Here is a 21,421-nt window from a genome sequence, read left to right on the forward strand (position 1 = left end):
CTAGAACAAGAACTGGAAAAGTACCTAAAGCGGGTTTTACAGTGGACTTCAGGCAACTACATTCAAATGTGTACTCTGGAAACCCCTGTTCAGTGACCAGGCCTATTCGCTAGTGCCCAGTGAATGAAATTTCCTTCTTGGCCCCTTGGACCTCAAATTTTTTCCTGAACTGTTCAACTAGAGGGATCAAACACACCACCTATCTCCCCCATGTCACTTCCCCCTCTGAAACAGGTTGGACATTGTCCTGGGAGAGGTAGTTTAAACTGGTCACAGCCCAGAACCGGATCCCTCGTTTGTTAGCAAGCTAGCAGCCTATCTCATAAGAAAGTTGAGCATTATAGATATTTTAAAAGGAAAAAAACAGCACATCAAGAACAAATTATTTCAAAACAATCTGCTTTCCTTTTCTGACAGACAAATAGTCTAGTGGATAGGCGATTTTTTAAACACTTGATTATTTTTTATTAAATAAAATACCCGCACTCACTTCCTACTGTTTTTTTAATTAAAGGTTAGGACGCTTGACTTGCCTCCAAACACCTTGCCTGTTCATGTCTATTAAATGCCAGGAAGGCCCTCATGCCAGGCAAGGATCACAGGTTCTGGAGGCGCTCACTCGTTCTAGGGGCAAACTGCATACACCTCCGCAGAAATCATGTTTCCCATTTCCTAACAGCTACCTGCAGTTTCTCCCTGCTCCAAGTGTGAGTTATTTTGAGGGATTCCCCCTCTGAGGCATCAAATACTCCCTATTCATAGTGCAGGGAGTCTGAGCGCTAACTCAAGGCTTTGGATAATAGTAGAAGGGTCAAATACCTCAGAAAAAGACACTGAAAAATCTGATCTGGTAAATGATGAATGCCATTGGCCTCTTTGTAACCTCATAAAATGGCAGCATTAAGGATCTGAAAACATATTAGGTCTTGTGAATCTTTCCAGGTGATAAAAAGATAGCAATTCAATGCAAAGGCTAGATTTCACTGGAAATCTACACATCTTAATAATGAAAGTAAACCTTTCCCTAGAAAATAATCAGAGAAATAGAAATGAAAAGACAAATTAAAAAGGAAGGATTTAATAAAGAGTTGCATGTGTACTAGGCTTTTCCCAAAAATGGCTTCTGGAGCTTCTCCTAAGTTCAGGTAGATCCACACCGATTTATACCCTCCAATGGGACAGAGCCTGTTGCCACAGCTTGGGCCGGAAGAACTTGAACAGGTCAATGGATCCAGCATTGTTTAAATAACCTTAAAAATACACTTGATGTTGTGCTTTCTGTGCCTCTGAGGTATAACTAGCTCCTGCTCATAGGGAAATGAACTGAAAGTCATAGAGCTGTAGGAGTCAAAGATAGTCTTGTCTGGCTGCGAGTTTGCACAAAGCCATCTGGTGTCAGGAAGCATCGAGAGGCCCCACCATGGCACTATCTATTTTTATACAGCTTCATCCGCCGGCATTATCTGACGTGCATGTCACAGCCTAACATGTAAGATGCTGTTTCTGCCCTGCAGGGGCACTGCCAATACTACCTTTGCAGTAACTGGGGAAATGAATGGACGTGGTGACATTCAGAGGTAAGAGCCACAGAGATAGTGTGGCATTCACAGGAGATGGAAGGGTTGTGAAATGACTTAACAAAATCAAAATTAAAAACAATTAAGAAAAAAAAGTCTAAAATGCTACTGGCTACACAGCTAAATGGTTTTTCAACGAGCACCTTGCTGACACATGAGTGCTGCCAGAACTAAGGCTGTTCCTAGAGGTGACACAAACAGCGACGGCTGCCAGTCTGTTACCAGGAGCAGTTGTAACATGACATTTGGGAGCAGGAATAAAATAAGAAATAAGACCAAATTGCTTAATCATCTGTCGTTCATCCAGGCCCAGCCCACGATTGTCTTCATAGATGGCATGAATTGCACCGTCATTTCTCGTTCACTCCTCTGGCAGACCATGCAGTAGAAACTGGCAAACGGCAAGTGAACTCTTTACTTCCATCACTTATCCTTCCAGTCTCAAAAGAGTCTGAACAGGATCTGGCTTACTGTAGGTGTGCCAGATCACCTTTAAAGCCTTTAAGAAAACCTGTGTTCAAGAGTCCGCTCAATGCACCCCTAGCTCCTGGCAGAGTCTATTAGAATAGGAATGAAGAACCCAGTATCAAAGATAAAAAAATGTATCTGTCAAATATTAACTGACAGGGAAGAAATTTTCACTCTGACTCCCAGGATTCCTGATGCTGCCTTTCCCACTCTATCACCTTCCATTCTGGGACAGGACCAATAAAATTAGGTTTACTTCAGACAAGAACTCCAAAATCTGCCTCTGACCATTTTCAATTTTAATTTTAAAATATATACTTCTTAAAAATAAACCCTTTTGTAATCATGACGAAGTACATTAGGATTTACTACAATTGTTAAAATACCTTCAGTGAAAACAGCAGCCAGGCAGTACATGTTTCTGACTTAAATCTTAAAAAGGTCTGCCTACCAAATTGGCAGAAGTCGCTAGCTAAGCACCAGAGTTTGTGAAAATGCCTCATCAACTTCTGGCTTCATCGAACTGGCATCATCTTCATCTTTTCATTAAATTGGAATTTTCTTCATTTCAGTTTGCCTAGACTGGCTTTGATTGACTCTACAAGAAGTCAATGGAGAGTTCAATCAAAAAAGCAGGAAACTAGTCCAAACTAGACGGGAGGTCTGCAATCTTCTAGTTGAAAACTTTGGAAGGAAGAGTTAGTTTAACTCATGAGTTACGTGCAATACTGTCTCTGTTTGACAAACCATCTTTTAAACGCAAAATTTGCTTTTCCCTTATGTATATAGCACTTTTAACAGTTTTATTCAGTTCTTAATGCTTTCAAATGCTGCATTTTTCTGCTTTTTTTCAGTGGACTCCTAATTTCCATCTGAGAAGTAAGGTTAGGATGAGCATGTCCTCAGTGAATTCTGAGAGGACAATCTTAGCTTTGGTGTAGGCAGTTGCATGGGATAAAACCCTCTACAGTTTGGGCAAAGAGAAAAAAAGCAAGAGGCCAAAGCAGCCCTCTCAGAGAGGAGAGACAAGGTGAGGGTAATCGGCAAGAAACCTGAGCAGATATATGCAGCGCTGAAAGCAGGGACAAGGACTTTAAACTTGATACTGAGCAATATGGACCACAAAGAGATGAAAGCAGATTGACAAAAAGTGAGATAACTCCAGCTGGGCAGAGAAACTTAGGCAGAAGAGAATAGAAGAGAAAGGTAGCAGAAAGAAAATCTAAAGGGGGAGAGAGAGAAAGGAGGAAAAGACTTTAAACAAGAGAGGAAAACAGAAGCCATGTGTGCAATGAGAAGGTATGGAAAGCGGAGGGAAGTACAGGTGCTTGTGTGCAAATATGTCCTCTAACAGCAAGACTATATGGAGCATCAGGTTTCAGTATCAAAGGACATCCTGGTAGCCCACAGACTTTTTGTACCCGGGCTTTGTGTGGTCCTTCCATATTTTCATGGTAATATCTGAATGTGAAAAAAATACCTATAAACACATTTTAAATACGGTTGCATAATTTATTTTTAACTGTATAAATGATGTCCTAAAGACAAGGCAGGAGAATTCAAGACAAGGCAAACAGAAACAGGCTAGAAAGAATCTAAAAATGAAGTCTGAATACTACAGAGAAGTCTGACCCCACAGCAAAGGAGCAGTCTAGTTCAAGTCATCACTCTGAAATTTATTAAAAATCTGCCATATTGTTGCTGCCACATCACTGCAACACAGGAAGACAAACTAAGAGTCAAATTGTCCAATTCTGCTTCTGGAACCACGGAGATATGAAAAGGCAGAGCTGGTCATCAGGAAGTACATCAAAATAAGCTGGAGTTTAAAGAGGTTTGTGTAAATTCATAACAGATGTCAAGATAACAGAGATAAGCCTTGCCTCTCTAGTCTATTGTATCATGCCACAGACTCGAAGAAGAAATATCTTCAGCTCCAAACAAGTGAGTTCTCAGATGTGTGTTTAGAAATCCTCATACAGATAAATTCTGTAATTCATTGGATTTTACCTTGTCAGAATTACTCCAACAAGCCATAAGCGTTTCTTGTTTGTTATTTAGCATTATATTCAAGCAGCATAGAAATTCTGTGGAATCCCTTTCACACCCAGGCCTGTTATCTGTTTAAAGAATAAGAGAAAGGAAAAGGATAAATATCTGACTGATTAGAATGGAAACATCCACATGTTGCACAACAAATATCATAGTAACCCACCCCTACATCTGCTTCAAGGAAAGCCCCGAAAGAGTCATTACCTGGAGTCCTTCAGAGCAAACAAAATGTACTCATAGTGACTGGCAACACCACAAAGCCCTAAGGTTAATCCTTAAGATTATCAAATAACACTCAATAATTGCTAATGCACATACCTTCCACAGCCTTTACACATGTTACTTATCTCCACGTTAGCGAAACAAGTCGTATTTGCCATATTTGGCAAATATGCCAAAAATTTGCCAATGCTTTTGATGCACTTTGTGCATGCAAGACAAATTGAGTCTCAAAAATAGCAACTCACTTTTATAACAGGAGAATTGAGGAACAGAGATAAAAAAAAGGCAAGATTCCTAATGACGTTCTGGTATTTAATTCTCATGTCAGCTCCTAAATTCTGCTGATTCAAGAGTCTATTCGTTCTTGGCCACAGGAAATCTGTTCCAAGCACTGCTTTGAATTAGAAAGTCCCAGATCCCAAATTAGATCCTCAGGTCCTTCCTGGGTCATGCCTTTATCCTATTTCCAAACTGATATTAAGTTGTTTCTTGTTTTTTGTTTTTTTTCCATTTCCCCTCATTTACAGCCCTTCCTTTTCACGGTAGGGTCACCCCTCAGGGAATGACAGTAAGTGCTCTTTCAGAACTGTCTTTTAATCTCCCGGTGCACCTTTTACTAATACTTTGAAAGAGAAAATAAAATAACCAGCAGAGAAACACGTTTTGAATTCAAGAGCCCTAGACAAAAGCATGATTAACAGTTACTCAAAATGTATCACCTGCTTTTAACAGACTAAAAAAAAAATCTCAAGTAAGAAATTCCTTGCAGTTTTGCCCTGGTGAGCTTAATCTGATTTTTAAAAAGGGCAATCTGTATCGTAAACCTTTAGATACCTCGGCACAATTAAGAAATGGCAACTAAGGGAGTGAAATTTCCAAAACGGACAAAAGCATACTAAGAAATAGGAGCAATACACAATCTCTTAGAGTGTATTAAGGAATATACTAGGAAGGACACGGCAGATCCAGAACCACCAGTTGCCCAACGGGCGGCAGCTCTCACCTCACTCCTGTCTGCACCCGCCACATGTGTCAGGCACAGCTGGCAAACCCAGAGCAGAGCTGCCTGCCAGCTGTGCTCAGCACACGACCAGAGGAATTGCTACGGTCACACGCACAAATATACAAGCAATAAACCCCAGCTTTGGTGAGGTCTGAGGCAATCACATGCCTCGCTATCAGAACGTGAAGCTTGGCAGGTCTGATTTATGGAAAGAAATAAGATCTGGTTACCTTGAAAATCTCTCCTGCCTGAGGTTCCTTTGCCAAGGCCGTCTCATCCAGCCCATCATATGCAGAAGTCACGTACATTTCTGAATAGTCTTTTCCACCAAAGCAGCAAGAAGTGATCCTGGAAGTAGGCAGCATTACAGTTTGGATTCTTTTTCCTGGAAAAAAATATATAATTGTCTCCTAATTTATGTTTTCTAGGAAGCACGTAAATATTAATTTACTGTTAAGGAATATGGTGCAGCTGTAGCCTTTACACAGAGCATGAAGAAGGCATTTTCTTTTCAGATAGAGGCCATATCCTAAAGGATAGTTTCAGGGGAAATGAAATTCGTCCATCTGCTTCTTGTCTAATTACTTTTCAGCACCTCTCCTATATCCATGAGGCTTCATTTCCTTTTTCTCAGAATGAAACAATCAGTATGTGAAGCCAGGGAGGGCAGAGACACATGGGGCCTGGAGTAGCTGTCACTTCCTAACAGCATTAGCCGGTTCAACATTTCAGTGCTGAAGAAAAATAAATGTTCTTTTTTTTTTTTTTAAATTGCAAGTTTTAAATGTTTTTCCCAATAGATTTGCTGAGCCAACCGTTAAAAAGCAGCATTAAAAGGAAAGGGGTGGGCTTCATCAGCAGACCGTGCGAGCAGAGGTACCTGGTACACAGAAGGGGTGGGCAGGCAGCCGGGCAGTGCCCTTCGCCTGATCAGGGCCTAGACCAGCGCTGCGCAGGGCAATGCGTGGGGCAGAAACAGGCAACAAAAGACACCAGCTTATCTTACCTTCGAAACATCCCTCCCGGCTGCCTTTCCTGCACCCTTCTGCTCCGTGACATATAGCTTAAATCAAATTACTGAAACGTTGTACATCCGTCCCCTCGGAGGATGGTACGGCTGACGTGCCCAGTGTGATTTAGCGGTGGTGATTGTCGAGGTTATTTCTCGGGGGAGCGCGCTCCTCGAGCGCCTCTAATGTTCTTTGTGGGCAGGTAGGACAAAACCCCTCCGCTGCCTCATTGTACCAACTGACATATTAAATCCATGGTGGTTTAAGGTAATACATAACGCCTTGAACTGCAGCGGCTGAGGAGCAAACACTTCCCCATGACAGACCGACTCGATTCAGAACAAGACAATTAATTGATACAAAATGAAAACACTTCAAAACTGTGGCCCAGCATATCAAACAGGCGTACTAGAAGCAGAATTACAGACCACTGCTGGTGGAGGCCTTACCTGTCTCTGGATCTAAACGAATCACTCTGCCGCCATCAATACAGGCCACCCAGAGCTTCCCTTCTGCGTCTATGCACATCCCGTCCGGCATTTGCTCCTCCTTCTCTAAACGGTACACAAGTTTTGGGCAGGCTGCAGGAAAAATTGCGAAGCTGGTATTACGTGAACTAGTACAGCTTCTGTACCGGATCCCAATCTAACATCTTCCGCACTCTTGCAAGCACATAGATTTGTTTTCCATGAGGAAGACACACTGCAAAATTTGTATTACACATGCATTTAGCAAATATGGTTAAAAGCATAATTTCGGCTGGCAGACATAAGCCGCCAGTAGAGCCATTGTGGTTTGAGATTGTGCTGAATTAGGACACTTATTATTTTATCAAGTGAAGAGAACAAAATGTCTCTGTGCCTATTATTAACCTACTAGCTGCATGCCGCACCATGACAAGCGCGATAACTTTTCTTAGGCTCATGGCAGCCTGGATGTCCTTTTATGAGCAATAAATCACATAAATAATGAGTTTAATTTAAATGTTGGTAATAAATAATCTCTCCCAGGTGAAGATCAAGAACCTTATTTATTTTAACGGCCAATAAAGCTACCAGTTTAATTAGGCCCGGACACCAACAGTTAGAGGTCTAGCTGCGGTGCAGACAATAGTTCTTTACAGAGAGGTAGGTCTGCATACGTGCAGTCCATGGAGCTGTGCCCATAGGCAGTGTTCTGCCTGCTCAGACCTCAGTGCAATATTGTCATTCTTCTACTCTAAAACAGATATTCGCCAGCATAAAACCAAGGCTGGGGAAACTCAAGCTCATTGTATTTTTGTATTTGGAGAAAAAAAACAAAGTTACCTTAAACATTCTTTAGAAACCTTAGGTCCTAAAATCTATAGAAACAGACAACAAAGGAAACTGAACTCTAACTGAGTACTGTAATTATCTTGTATGATTTTCACCTACGATTATACAAACTTCACCCTGATTAGAACACAAGGGGAGTCACTTCAGTCATTTAAATGCCCACGGACACGGCATTAGTCTCAGATGAATTTTTGCCTTTAAGATAGATAGATATAACAAAAAAATATTTCATGGAATTTTGAAATTAAGTAACCTCAGTGTTGCTTGCACTTCTATTTTCTTTTTGCAAATACTGTAATTAAAAATGTTTTCCTAGAAAATGAATTTGAGTGAAATCTGCCAAATATCCGCAGGCAATTTTGACTTCAGAGTTGAGAAAACTCCATCACTATAGCAACTCGATTTTTTAATACACTTCTGTAATATATATGCATGTGCATTCTCTGTTGGTATGTATGGAGGTAGTAGAATCAAAGCATTCCAGTAGATGGCACTCAAGAATAAACAACATCCTATAAGCTAATACTCATTTTGCAGTCTAAAGCGTTTCCTTCTTGCAACTCCTTAAACAGGTCTAAGTATATCCACTATTCAGTTGAAAGTGCTAGTATTCTATATTTTCACATACAAAATATGAAACGATTGTTCACCAAACATATCTGCATTATAACCAAATTTGAGAAGAATCATAGTCAGCCTGCTAACAAGCTGTAACCAGAAGAAGATATGAAATCTGCCAAATAAATCACTGGCTGTTGCAGGTCTTGCTGCAGAAAGAGAAATAGCATTGCTTGTCACCATATTTAGAAAAGCACACGTACCGATCTTGCCCGTGTGCACATCATAGTCGAAGGCATGCACAGCATAAGTCAGGCTGTCAATGTGAAAGAAGGTCCTGTGATCCAGGGACCAATCCAGACCATTGGAGATGTCCACCTGGTCCAACTGTTTCACTACTGAATAGTCAGGGTAAAGAGTGTAGAGAGCCCCTTGTCGCCTCACTCGTACCCCAGGTGCTGTCTCTTCAGCCATCGTGCCTGAAACAAAAGTGGAGTGTCGGTTAGAAAGGAGAAGCTTGTTCGCACAAGAGTGGCTTCCTCATGCTCGATCAGAAACCTCCCGTAAGTGTTAGTAAGAAGTCCTAATGCTTCTCTTCAAGTTTTTATGACATGACTTACTATTCATTCAACATTGAACACCACCAGTATAACATATATTGCCTGAGCTGCCTAAAAAAGGGGGAATGACGGCTCCATCCCAAAGTACTGTGCAGTGATGAAAGACCTGTTCCAAGGATGGAGAAGTTGCAGAAATGGGCCTTGAGAGGTCCTAAATACCAAAGGATAGCAAAGGCCCAGTGGGAAACAGCAGGAAGGTAGAAGAGGAGAAAATTCCTACTGGCAGTGAGAAAGGGGTGAGGTCCTGTCACACTGATGAAAAGAAGTAAAAGGAGGAGGTCAGGAGCAGCTATCCTCTGCAGAAGTCATCCCGACCACAAAAGGCCAAGTTTCTGCATTTCCACGAGGTTTAAGTTTTAGATACCAAAGACTTAAAAGAAAGCCACAACATGCCAAAGGCTGAGGTCAAAGCCCTCAATGAGACGAAGCAGAGATGGATGTGAGTGTTATACGCTCAGTTTTGCTGTTGTTGGCAGGCTACTTTTACAATGGAAATGGGCTGTGACCTTAAAATGTAGGTGCTGTAAATCACACGGTTATCTCAGAGCCAAGTAAAGAATAACAGAAGTGAGAGATTTTTTTTAAATTAATTTATGCCTCACTGTTATGCTCTTTATTTAATGTCTGATCCTCTCTGCTCTGAAAATGACAGATGTCTACGACGACAGGTTTGAAGCACTCTAGGGGGTGTTTACATTTTCTTTTAACTGTGAGGAACTGTTTCTGTTGGCCACCCCTTTTATAAGAGCTCATGAGCTTGTTTTACAACATTTGGCCAAAACTGAAATTGAGGCTGTTCATTCATTGTGCACAGCTAGGAACAAGTGTGCAAAATAGTTTTTCTTTAACTTCTCTTTTACTCTTGCTCTTAACTCCAGCAACACGTCAGCCCTAAAGCATAACCACGAGTCAAATGGATTTGCTGTTTTTTGGCAAATTTGAAATCAGAGAAAAGGCTGACTGGCAGAACAAAGAAAGATCCAGCTCTGGAGCCATCTTCACTCACATCAGTTGCTCTCTGCTTCCCATGCAGATTGCTGTGTTTGGGTCATAATTTACATGGGAGGAAAGAAAGCACAGGAGGATTCTGGCTGCACTGAAACTGATGGCAAAAGTCCTGCTTGCCTTCAAGAGGCCAAGGCTTTCTCCCAGCACCTCTGTTTCCCACAGCCTGATGAGCAGGGCTGTATGGGAACTAGGCAAGTCACCGTGCGAATTCTCCTCTGGAAGCTATGTCCTCCTCTGCACCTCCAGAAACCTTCTTACCTGTGTGCAGCCTCCACTGGCTTTTCCTGTCCCATGTCGGTAGACTTCTGAAAAACAAGGTTGGTCCAGGAACAGCAGAGCCCTCTTGTCAGACAGCCATGATTGACAGCCTCTGTCCTCATTTAGTTCAAAGGATTAAGGATTACTTCTCCTCTGCCGTGAGGTGATCAGAGACTTCAGCAGTAATTGCAAAGAGGATTCACAAGACTGCTCACACTCACTGCAGCAGTTGTTGTGGGGAACTCAACAGAGGAATTGAGAGTAGGGAGTAAAGCACACTATAATTAGTTTCTCTTTTCTCCAGGGGAAATTTCTACCAGGAACTTACCAGCAAAAAACCTTCCCTTTGGATCCACTTTCCCATCATTGAACCTGTTGTTGGGTTTATCCTGCTCGATCTTGAGGATAGTGGTGACTGACTGGGCGTCCCAATCTAGAAAGGCAAAGCTGGTTCCCAGGGCGATGACGTAGCCCCCGCACCAGCGCAGCGCCACGGAGCCCACGCGAGCATCTGCAGGCAACAGAGAGCAGGAAATGGCAGGCAGCTCCAGGGCCATTGGTTGGTCGTGCCCTTCCTACTGCACCAGAGCTGTCAGGGCTTAGTCAGGAGATACCTGACATAGGAAATGCTGAAGTGATGCTAAGAGAGCAAGGGTAACATTTTTCAAGGCTGTCACCTCTGTAATATCCCCCTCCACAGATAGATATCATCAGCCCATCCTGCTATGCCTTTCTGCCATCCAGACAAGCGCAGCTGTAAGGACCATACCTTTGCAAACACCAAAAGAACAGGGCACCTTCCCAATGGGCTTAGCAACGGCAACATACACAGGTACCTCCACACTTGCCTGTGATCCTCCCTCTGCGCTTGGCCAGCTTGGGCTGTGCCATACTCAGCAATACATTGCAGGAGGACAGGACATGCAGCTCAGCGGAAAGTAGAAGAAGCTGCAGTGCTACAGGACTCATAGCAGGAGAGACAGACTGGGAAGGATGCAGAAAAGAGTCCCAAGGGAAAAGCAGTGGATATGTTTACAGACTTGGCAGTGGACTCGCTTACCCACAGACATGCTCTGCACTTCATTGGTGACAGCGCTCCAGCGGCACACTTTCTGCGAGTTAATATCTACATACACGAGTGCATTTTCCCTTTCTTCCCAGACTGGGCACTCTCCCATCCTGTTCTTCTCCTTCACAACAGATTCAATTTTAATGGAGGAGGACATAGTCTAAAGGGACGAGAGTAAATAATTTATCTAATATAAACTTCTTTTTATATGGATTTTCATAGCTGCAGTGCTTAAAATTGGAATTTGTAAACAGCAAAGCCCTCCTAAATCCCATGCAATACAATAACTCAAGAGGTTCCTGGTATTTTTCCATGGCTTCTGGTTTTATCTTATCTGAGCACCTCTCGGTCTGGAACTGAGCTTGAAGAACCGAGTCTTCTATTTAGAAAATCATTCCTAGATGAGAAACGTGAGTAAAAGCCCAAGAGAAGACAGTAAAATTTAGAGCTCTCATTTTTTTCAAGTACTTTTCCTATATGAATTTTCTGATGTTTACTCAGGGTAATGACCCTCCCTTAGCATCAGCATTTCCGTGAGGTTGCCATGCCTTCAGTTTTACAGCCCTCCAACTAGCGATGCAGTTGCATATACATTCACATATACAAATATTTATATATGCACCTTGCTTTTGTTTTTTGCCCTTCTGTTTAAAATAACGCATGTGTGGTGGAGCATGGGTTTTCAGGTATTCCAGCTGCTGGGGGGGTTATCCAAGAGATTCATTTCTGGGCGGGCCAGCAGCAGCAAAAACTGTAAGGAAGCTGCTTCCTTCTGTGGTCGGTGTCCAAGAGCTGAGCAAAGAGGCACCACAAAGAGGACTAGGGAAGATACCGGGGGAAAGGCATGGCAGGAGGCAGCCCAAGCAAGCCGCTGGCCCTCCGTGGGAGGATTGGGTGCCTCGTGGGGGACCAGGACCCAGCGCAGCAGCTGCAGAGGGTGAACAGCCAGACAGACTGGCCATGCACCTCTCCCAGTCCCACAGCCTGGTCACCAAGCCTGCGCCTGCCCTTCGATGGGGAATCCCAGTCCCATCAGTCCTGAGACTGCTGAGCTGCTAAGGAGGCACCCGTCTCTGGGCGCAGGAGCACTGGTGACTGCCTGGAGCTGGGACCGAGCCAGCAGCTAGGAAGTGATCTCGAGGGAAAAGACTGGCTTTCCTCCAAGCTGTGTGAAGACACCAGTAGGCAGAAGCTAGGCTGAGCTGGGTTGAAAGTCTTGCTGCAGAAAAGTAAGGTTCTGCCTTGTTAATATATGTTTATTAACTTACTCCAGAGGAAAGGACATACACAGAGGTAACACTGAATGCAGTTTGTCGGTACCACAGAGCCATCTAAGCCACTGCAAATCAAATGTTTGTTCCCACATCTAGTCAATGAGCATATGCAAATGCCAGGGAATATTCCTGCATTTGAAACCCAGTGCTTTGTTTCCACTCCAACCTTTTCACGTTAGTCAGGCCCATCCAATTACTGCAGCAATGGCTCCCAACGGCTGGAGCAGACTAGTGAATTTTACTGTATGCCATGCAGGAGGGTGTAATTACACAATCAGCTGGCTTCAGGAGCAAAGCCGCTTCTGCATTTCCCATGCTGGGCACCTGCTCCTGCCCTCCTCACTCGCAGCCCTGGTGGCAGTGGGCCCCAAAAAGCAGCCAGGGGCTCTGTAGACCTGCAGGCAGGACCTTCTTCTGCCAGGCCTGGTGCCCAAGCACTCTGTAAATGCCCCTTCGGACTTTTTCCCTGGTGGTACCACTCAAAATAGTGCCTGGCGTGGCCAAGTGTCCCTGAGATACAAGTTTGCCAGAAAACCATTTTTGGTAGATCCCTGAGCCCCCAGCTGGAGCAAATAGCCAGCTTTCAGTCCTGTGGGTTGTTTCAATTCAAACAAAGAGCCAGTCTTGCTTTTTTCTCCAAAAAGCATACGCTAATGCTGATTCCTCAGACACAAGAGGACTCAGATAAGAGGCAGATTCTCTGGTGGCTTTTCAAGGCTGCTTTCCAAACAGCACCTGAGGGAGGTGGGGAAAAAAAAACCACCCTCTTGGCATCTCTCTGGCACATATCACCATGTTGTTTTCTTGGCATTTAGCTGCTGTCTGACTCATGGACACTCAGCACCCTGGCACGCAGTACCCAACCCCTACCCAACCCCATATGTTTGCCGTCAAAGCCCATTAAATGCCCTCCAGAACGCATAGCTCACCACCTGCCCCTGCCCTGTGTAGGATCTGAGCAACAACCTCCATTGTTCGGCTATTACAAAACAAAGGGGGCCTGATTTCCTCCCTCCTTCAGCTCTAGAGGAGAGGCGGTGGCTGCACCCGCCAGCCACAGCAGATTTTTCAGCTCTCCGCAGATCGCAGATAGGAAAGAGATGTTCTGGAAGCCAGCCAGCCTCCGGCGTAATGACATCCTTCCAGTTTACTATTTTAATACGGGCATTGTTCCTTAGGAGGTGAACTGGGGATAAGATTTATCTCACAGATAATTAGCTAGCACTAATGTGCTTCAACATAACTGGGAAGAGTTAATAATCACTGTGACTGAAAAAGGCAGCATTTAGGGACCCGGATATCTTTCTCGCTTTCTGGGTCCCAGGACACGCGTAACAAGGAGTCACACAGTCAAGGGGAGGTCCAAAGAACTGGTTTACCAGATATACCTTTTCCCCCTTACCCCCCCCCCCTCCCCAAAATGATGTCAAAGGAACATTGCTGAGGATGTAAAGTCAAACATTCAGGCTAATAAGTGATTTTGTACACAGGCATTATGTTACATGTTTACTTGACCTCATCATTTTTTTGCATCATGGCCCCATTGGCTACATTATATTAGTAGATAGACAGGGTACTGTTTGCACTGGCCTGTGATCGTCGATGCAGTTAATTTTTTAGCACGTTTTCTGGCCTGGCTGTGGGCGTCTGCCAAGTCACGCTCTCCCCAGTGGGGCCAGGGCCAGGGGCTGTGAACGGGACATGGTGGGACCCCCAGCTGCCAGAGTTTGGGCTTTACTAACATAACTGCAGCCATTTATAGTCCCCCTTCAGCTGTGACAGCTCAGCACACCTCCACATCAGTGCAGCTGTACTCGCGCTGAGCTAGCGCTCAGAGCGGCTGCGAGAGGCTGGGCAGCGACCCGCTGCTGCACAAAAGGATGCAGAGCGGCAGCACCAAGCCTGGGGTAAATGACGGTATATGGAAAGATGCCCAGAAAAGTTAACCACCCACTACCTGTTAAGCAGACCTTGAGCCGCAGGAGTGAGTTTCTATCGGGCTAAAGTTTGGCCATATAGCTGTAGTATTAGTGACGTGGTGCTCGGAGATCTAATGCTGACTTCACTGCGCCGTTGACCCATGGTCTGGAAAACACAGAGGTGCTCTCCACCTCTGAGAAAACTGCAACAGCAACAAGACTAGCACTAACTCTGACTCTGGCAGAGGAAGAAAGCTGCCAGATCTCTAGGAACCAGTGCGTAATTGTTTCAGTGATGGTTTCATTGATTCAGTTGGTTCATGTTAAACCTTTCTGTTCCCACCCGCTCCCGTTTCATTTAGTGCCCGTTCTCCAGCTTCTGTAACAGCAAAGTGGAGGCTCTGCAGATAAGCAGCTACAAAACACTGATTCACAGACCCATCCCGCGCACAGAGGAATATGCAATCAAGTAATTAACAACTGTTTCATAATACACAAGCAGGAGAGAAACAAACCTGGGTTGCACCCCGCTGCCTTTTTACTCCTTTCTGGAGCTGGACTGTTTGGCTTCACAACCAGAACGTTATTTTAAAGGACTTTTAGCTTTGCCCTCTTAAAAGCAAACTTCAAAAAACATGGAAATCTCACAGACACCCCATCTCCTCCCCAAGACTCAGAGAGACGTAGATTGAAACTCTCCACGGACGAAAATGCCTCACTGTCCTGGGTGCTGGGGAGGCGGGTGCCCGGGTGCTGCTGCCACTGCGCCAGGATGCCTGGACACAGGTACCGCTGCCTGAGGTAGGTGCCCCTGCAGTGTCCCTAGGGCTGGGCCCTTGGTGATGCATGGCACTGAGGGCCATGGTGCAGATCTATGGGATCCCAGCAAAATGCCCCAACCTTAATATATTGTGACAGAGAGCTTCATCAAACTTTTCAACCTCTTCAGGCTGCATCGTTCACAGATGACTGATGCGCCCTCATAACTCATTGCCACCTCGAGGCCTCCTGCCCCCCCCTTTCTCTCCCTCCTGCTCCAGTCCAAGGTGACCTGTCTGGGCCACGCTCTGGCATTTCTCCAAACAGTCCTGAATCGATTGAACTCTCTGACCCGGCAATTTTTTCTCCCCTTTGGGGACACAGTTACTTGCTGATGCCTTTGAGGGGCGAAGAGAGGGGCCCTGCTCCCTGCTCCCATCCTTCCCTCACGCCCCGGCTCACCGCCGTCGTCTTTGCACCGGTGCGGTCGCCCCGTTAAGGTTAACGCTCCTTCCCTTACGAATGCTCCCCCGTGCTGCCGTGGCTGTCAGGACAGCAGTTCCTCCCACCTCCCATCCCATGTCGCCCTCAGTCCTCAGCATCCCTGCCCTGGCTCCTCGCCCCGGCTGCCTCTGCCCTTCCTCCCCATTGCCTCCCAGGCATGGGCCTTCTCCCAGCAATCCAGGACTCAGCCCAGTCTCTCCATGAACCTCCCCCCCCCCCCCATGCTGTGGACACCTGCCATGTCCCACAGGGCCTCAGAGTATGCCTTCCCCAGCTGCATGCTCAGCCTTACTATTCCCCACCACCACCACCACCACAATAGTTCCCATATTTTTCTCCAGTTGCATTTTTTTTTTCAAAGAGCTGAACATTTGGGCTCAAAATTCCCTTGTGTTTTTCAGAGGAGAGCAACTAAAAATGGGACATTTCTGCCTTCATGGCTGAGGTTTTACTAATTTTTGCAAGAAACTGAAAACTAACTCTTTTAACAGGAAGGCCTATTAAGGCAGCACTATCCTTCACAGCGTTTGTGGCCTGGTGATTTGGGGTGCAGGAAAGCCAGTGAGTGCCCAAAATGCATCTCCAGGGTGCAGCCCGGCTCACCCGCAGCGCAGGTGCCTGGCAGCTGCTTCCAGCCCCATGCTCCCTCGACCCCCAGGATACTCATCCTGGCTCACCGTCCCTGCCAGCACCACTCTCCTCACCAGAGCCACTGAGGAGCGGTTCAAAGAAGAAGACATCTCACTGGGAAAGGATGAATTGACCCCAAAAAGTTTTGCTCAGAACATCCAGGGTTCACCCCTTCCAAAGCATCCTTCTGTCTGGCATCTTTTTGTGCAGCACCTTGCACTCTGCTTGACGCAGTTCTAATAGATCAGAGATAAATGTGCAGGAAAAAAAGTAGCAATTCCAAGCAGAAATCAGCAAATACTGCCATCTTTTCCCTAAATGAAACACAACAGGATAAAACTATCTTGTTCACCTTGCATATATCCTCACTACAAAATTACGTTGATGTTTTAGCCTCCTGGAACCATGGATAAACCACTTACAGAAAATAAGGGGCTAAGAAGCATCACTGCAATGTTTTCCAGATTAAACAATTGAAAGTTATCGGAGTTTTGAAACTGGAAGAAATATTTTCTATTAGGATTGAAAGCCTAACGGAAAAACATCCACTCTGATATTTAACAAATAAAACAAAACAAAACCCACACACTTTCTGGTAGTTATTTGAAAATAGCCTTTCTAATCTTCAATACAGATTGCTTTTAAAAATGATCTTGGCAAAAATTGGTAATTTCAATAGCCATAAAATAAAGGTAAAACACAAGTTAATGACTGGCCTTAAAGCATTTCTTTACTGTTGTTATCTCTCTCTCATGCAAGCATACATTATTTTATTTTTAATTTCAAGCTGAAGCTTTGAATAAGACAAACAGTTAAAGCTTTTAATGTGTGTACAGTGAAGCAATCGTCTCTGTAAACCAAGGAGTTTCAAGAACAATTTTACCTCAGCCAATCAACTGAATATTTATATCAAGCTGTAGGGCACCAATGCAAAACCCTGCAGTTAATCACAATAACACACCTGCTGAGAAAAATATTGCAAGACCTGGGCTGATGTCTCTTTTCCAGCGCTGGTCCAATGAAACCGGCTACAGTTTTCAGAGATGATTAAAAAGGTGCAATCGTTGATGTTATCTGCACTGAGCAGGTAACCTTTTACATTTTCTATCCAGTCAGCAGTCACATGAATCATGAGGCATGAACCAAACCCCTTCTGAATGATCTGGTTCATAATGCCAGCAGCAGAACATGTGATAGGGAAAAATCCTTGCTCAGTATTTTTCTCATGTCATCAGAGCAGGAGACGAAAACCGAGACATTGCACCATTCATTCGCCCCAAGGGCTAGCCCAGACTTCTCAAATTTAAGGTGCAAATGAATGTCTAGGGTGATAAAAATGTTGAGAGGAGGTTAATAAAAGATGAGGGGGAGGGTTGTGCAGGACAAGTCACTTTGAATGATAAGGAAAACTATTCATGTGATTAAGGTTTATTATCATCATTAAGACTTGGCTTCTATTCCTAACTGTGCCACAACCTTCTGGTGTGCAGTCACCTGCTCTCCTAGCCTCTAATATGCAAAGCGCACTCCCTACCTGGGCGAGAGCGGCTCTGAGTGGCCGCAGAGCGCGCGGGGAAGAGCTTTGGCAAGGTGTCCCCGGCAAGTGCTGGGGATACTTCAAACAGCAAAATAATTATATTTTTACTGGCTTTAAATACTTTTTTTTCTTCTTCATCTTCTCTGGTATTCACCTTTTTTTTTTTTTGTACATGGGAGGTGAAGGTCGAAGATGCAGAGTGCCTTCCCCACCCATCCTCGCCCAGCAGAGGTAGGTGACAGGGGACCTCCAGCCCCAGCTGCTGGCAACCGCAAATGGGTTTCAACTGCAGGGGGTGAGCTAAAGCTTGCGATGGGGGCAGAGTCCGAGTGAGGCAGTGCGCCAGGGCCACTAACTGCTTTCCTGCAACAAGCACCCTCTCCAGTTCCTCCCTGCTGCAGCAAGCAGGGCACTGGGAGTCCTCTATGCAGATCAGAGGCAGATTCCTGCCAGAGTTAAATCACTGAATTCAGCGAGGATGGAAGCCACCTGGCAGGAATAGGTCCCAAACCAGCAGAAGAAAGAAGTGCATTTCTTTACTCATGTAAACATTTAATGCATGTTTTAATTTGATGTTCAAATGATTCATAGGATGAACATTCTTCCCAGATAAGCAAACAAAAGAGTTAGACCACGTATTACTCCATCGCAGTCATCACAGATCCAAATGCAGAGTTCCAAAAATTACACTTCTGAGCCGGAGACAAATTCAAACATTTCTAGCAAAAAAGCCAGTAATGTTTCAATCTCCTGCCAAGACCATTGCATTATGACAAAGTGACTGTGCTCAGGATAAGGACCATTCTTAGACTTCTTCCACTTCTCAACCCAAATTATAGGCTCACTTTTAACTTCAGCACTAACTCTGTTTCTGCCTACTCTGACAACATTTTTCATATTACTCTATGCTTTCCTCCTTTTAATCTAAATAATAACTTTGAAAGGGGTTTCATATAGATATGGAGGGAAATTTTTTTGTAACTCTCCTTCCTATGAAATGCTTTTGCATCCAGTAGAAATATTTGAAAGGAAAAGTCTTCTTTAAGATAATTATAGTGGTTTTCATTTAACAACCAAAAAATATAGAAAAAAAAAGAAGCAGTCATTTTTCTATTAAATACTTTCCAAAGCATTTTTTCCTAGAGCAAGATTTAATGGTGGAAACCATATTTCCCATTCAACTCTTTTAATCTGATGACTTGACTAACTTCACCACCACACACTGCAGCAAAATAAAATCAAGTCATGCCAAGGGACGGAGCATTAACCTCAATACAATTTAAAAAATGCATATGTTGCTTTACTGGAGAGCAGCTCAAATGCAGTAGAGCTAGTCATACTAGGCCACTGTGGAAACAGCGTCGTCTGGACATACTTCTGATCTACTCAAATGGCTACAATTGCCCTGCAGATACACCGGCAGACCGTGGCCCCCTCCATGCTTTACACCACCTCTCAGCTGAGCTGCTATTCCTACCCTGCTGGCTCTGAGTCCCCCAATACTCCCAGCACCCCATCTCTTTCCCTCCCTCCCTCCCTCCCCCCCTCCCTCCCTCTCTCTCTCTCTCAGTCAGCCAGCCCCTGAAATGTCCCCCAGCTCTACCTTTGCAGAGGTCAGTGACTTTAGAAGGAGACACGTCTCAAAGGCTTTGTAGACTTTGCTTGCCAGCCTGTGCACATCTGCGGTAACAGGTGTATGCATTTACTCCTAGTCAGTCAATTATTATTTTAATTATTCCCACAAATTAGATAGCCTACCCACACCAGCCAGCTCATTTGTTTCTAATAATCGGTCAAAGGTGGCCATACGCCTCTGTACCTCTGCCTGACACCTCCTGGCTCCTCTGGAGTATTTTCTTCTTGGCTCTCTTGCTCTCTCCCTTCCTTCTCCTTTCGTTCCCTTGGATGCAATTGTTATTGCTTTCTTTTATGAATATAATGTAATTGGGATAGTGTATCAAGGCATTAGTGTAATATAGATATTAATGTAGTTCATAAATACATTGCATACCATATATACTAAAGTAGTCTGTAAATACATTGTATTTGTCTTCTATCACATTAGAGACACACACACAGACAATATCACTGAATTTGTTACTGTGACTTTGCAAATACCTAGCAAGTCTCTCTCACCCCTTTTCTCAGAACTCCCCAAATTACCCTTGTGCAACTTCTCCCCCATGAGTATCCACCCTAATGTTTAATACACTAATAACTTTACTTTGTGTGTAATTTGATGCCCTAATCACTCAAAAGTCATTCTGCAGCTAGACACAAACATCTTCTGCATTTATCTTTCCCCCCTTTTTGGAGACAACAGCAGACATGGTTAGAGTTAACACAGACACGGCTATTAAAAAAATTCCAGATAGGCACAGATGTAACTACTCACCTTGGCAATATCCCACTTGACAACGTTGTCCAAAAATCAAGTGGAGGCTTATCTTCTTTGCGGCTTTGCCTTTTGTAGGAAGGAGCTGATCCCTCCTCGCTTCTTGAATTGAGAAGCTCTGGAGCTCCCCGGGGAAGTCAATACAGCCCACTTTTATTTTGGTAGAGCTGTTTTGCCCACAAAGGATTATCTGAGTTTTCTCGAGCTTGGTTGGGAATAAATACGCTTCACCTATGACTATAGATTTTGGTCACGAGGGGAAAAAAAAAAAAAAACCCTTCAGGGAGCAGCAGCTGCTCCTCCTGATACAGCTTTTCCTGTCATTGAGTTCTTGCTCAACCCTAATTGAAATCAGCGCAAGTCTTTGATCAAAGAGGTAAGTTTCATTAATAAATAAGGGATTAAACAAAAGCCAGGGAGCATTCTTAAGCGAGGAAGCTGGCAGGCAGGAGAGAAAGGCCCGGGAGAGGCGACTGCTCATTTCCAGCTTGCTGGATCCAGCGCTCCGTCATGAGACTGGAGTCAAGAAACGTCTGCGGCGCCTGCCTGGGCTCCTCCGGGTGGGAGCGCGGAAGCACGTCCGGCCTCTCAAGCGGAGGCTGATGTGCTCCACGGCCCTAGTGTGTATTGGCAATATTAACAATACAGCTCCCCGGCACGTTCCCGTTAATTCGATGTCTATGAAGCCAGGAGTCCAGCCGTCAGGTCCTCACTGCATCTCCCAGGTGCCTCTTGGCTGGGGACGGCAAACTAATCTTTGGCCAGATCCTTCCTCCCCATGTTATGGTTTAACAGGCCCTGAAAAGTTAACGGGAATGATCTCTGCGTGACCCCTCCCGGGTTAGCTGAATCTTGCCAGGCTTCCCGCTGCTTACATTTGATATCATAGGTGGAGAAATAGCACTTGCCAGTGGCCGCTGCCACTGTCAATCAGAAGAAGGCTCTAGACTATTCAAGGAAAGGATCAGCAATAGACCGCTTAGAACAAGAGTCCAAAAAACTGACCGATCCTGGAGCTGATACATGCCTACGTCCACGATCGGTCTTGGCTGTAAAAGAAGGCCCATTTCCACGGGTTCGAGGGTTCGGTGGCGGAGTCATCGAGGAGAGAAGAGAAGATTCGAGGAGAAGAGAGCTTTTAAGGGCCAGAAGAAGCTGAGCAGCCTTGCTCGAGGCTGAGGGCTGAGCTGACGCACACGCATCCCACTCAAAGCTGCTGGACGGCTGAAGCAGAGCTACGGA

General features: G+C 44.7%; 1 protein-coding gene across 3 annotated transcripts; it reads right to left on the minus strand.

Moving 5' to 3' along the window:
* Nucleotides 1-2,324: 2,324 nt before the first annotated feature.
* On the minus strand, nt 2,325-21,037 carry LOC104138682 (regucalcin). 3 transcript variants are annotated; one of them, XM_068922948.1, is made up of 7 exons: nt 20,180-21,037; nt 11,153-11,321; nt 10,421-10,603; nt 8,470-8,685; nt 6,782-6,913; nt 5,553-5,707; nt 2,325-4,165 (listed from the first exon to the last, which is right to left on the minus strand). In XM_068922948.1, exons 2-7 carry the CDS (start codon nt 11,316-11,318, stop codon nt 4,115-4,117), a joined length of 903 nt encoding a protein of 300 aa, XP_068779049.1. In that variant the 5' UTR covers nt 11,319-11,321; nt 20,180-21,037; the 3' UTR covers nt 2,325-4,114. The 3 variants fall into 3 exon arrangements, with proteins under 3 accessions (XP_068779049.1, XP_068779042.1, XP_009664700.2); XM_068922941.1 differs by lacking the exon at nt 20,180-21,037 and adding an exon at nt 19,388-19,617 and having other exon boundaries at nt 3,541-4,165; XM_009666405.2 differs by lacking the exon at nt 20,180-21,037 and adding an exon at nt 17,209-17,319 and having other exon boundaries at nt 3,541-4,165.
* Between the last annotated feature and the right edge of the window lie 384 nt (nt 21,038-21,421).

The sequence above is a fragment of the Struthio camelus genome, chromosome 1 (genome assembly GCF_040807025.1).
Source record: "Struthio camelus isolate bStrCam1 chromosome 1, bStrCam1.hap1, whole genome shotgun sequence".
In the NCBI taxonomy this organism is placed as follows: domain Eukaryota; kingdom Metazoa; phylum Chordata; class Aves; order Struthioniformes; family Struthionidae; genus Struthio; species Struthio camelus.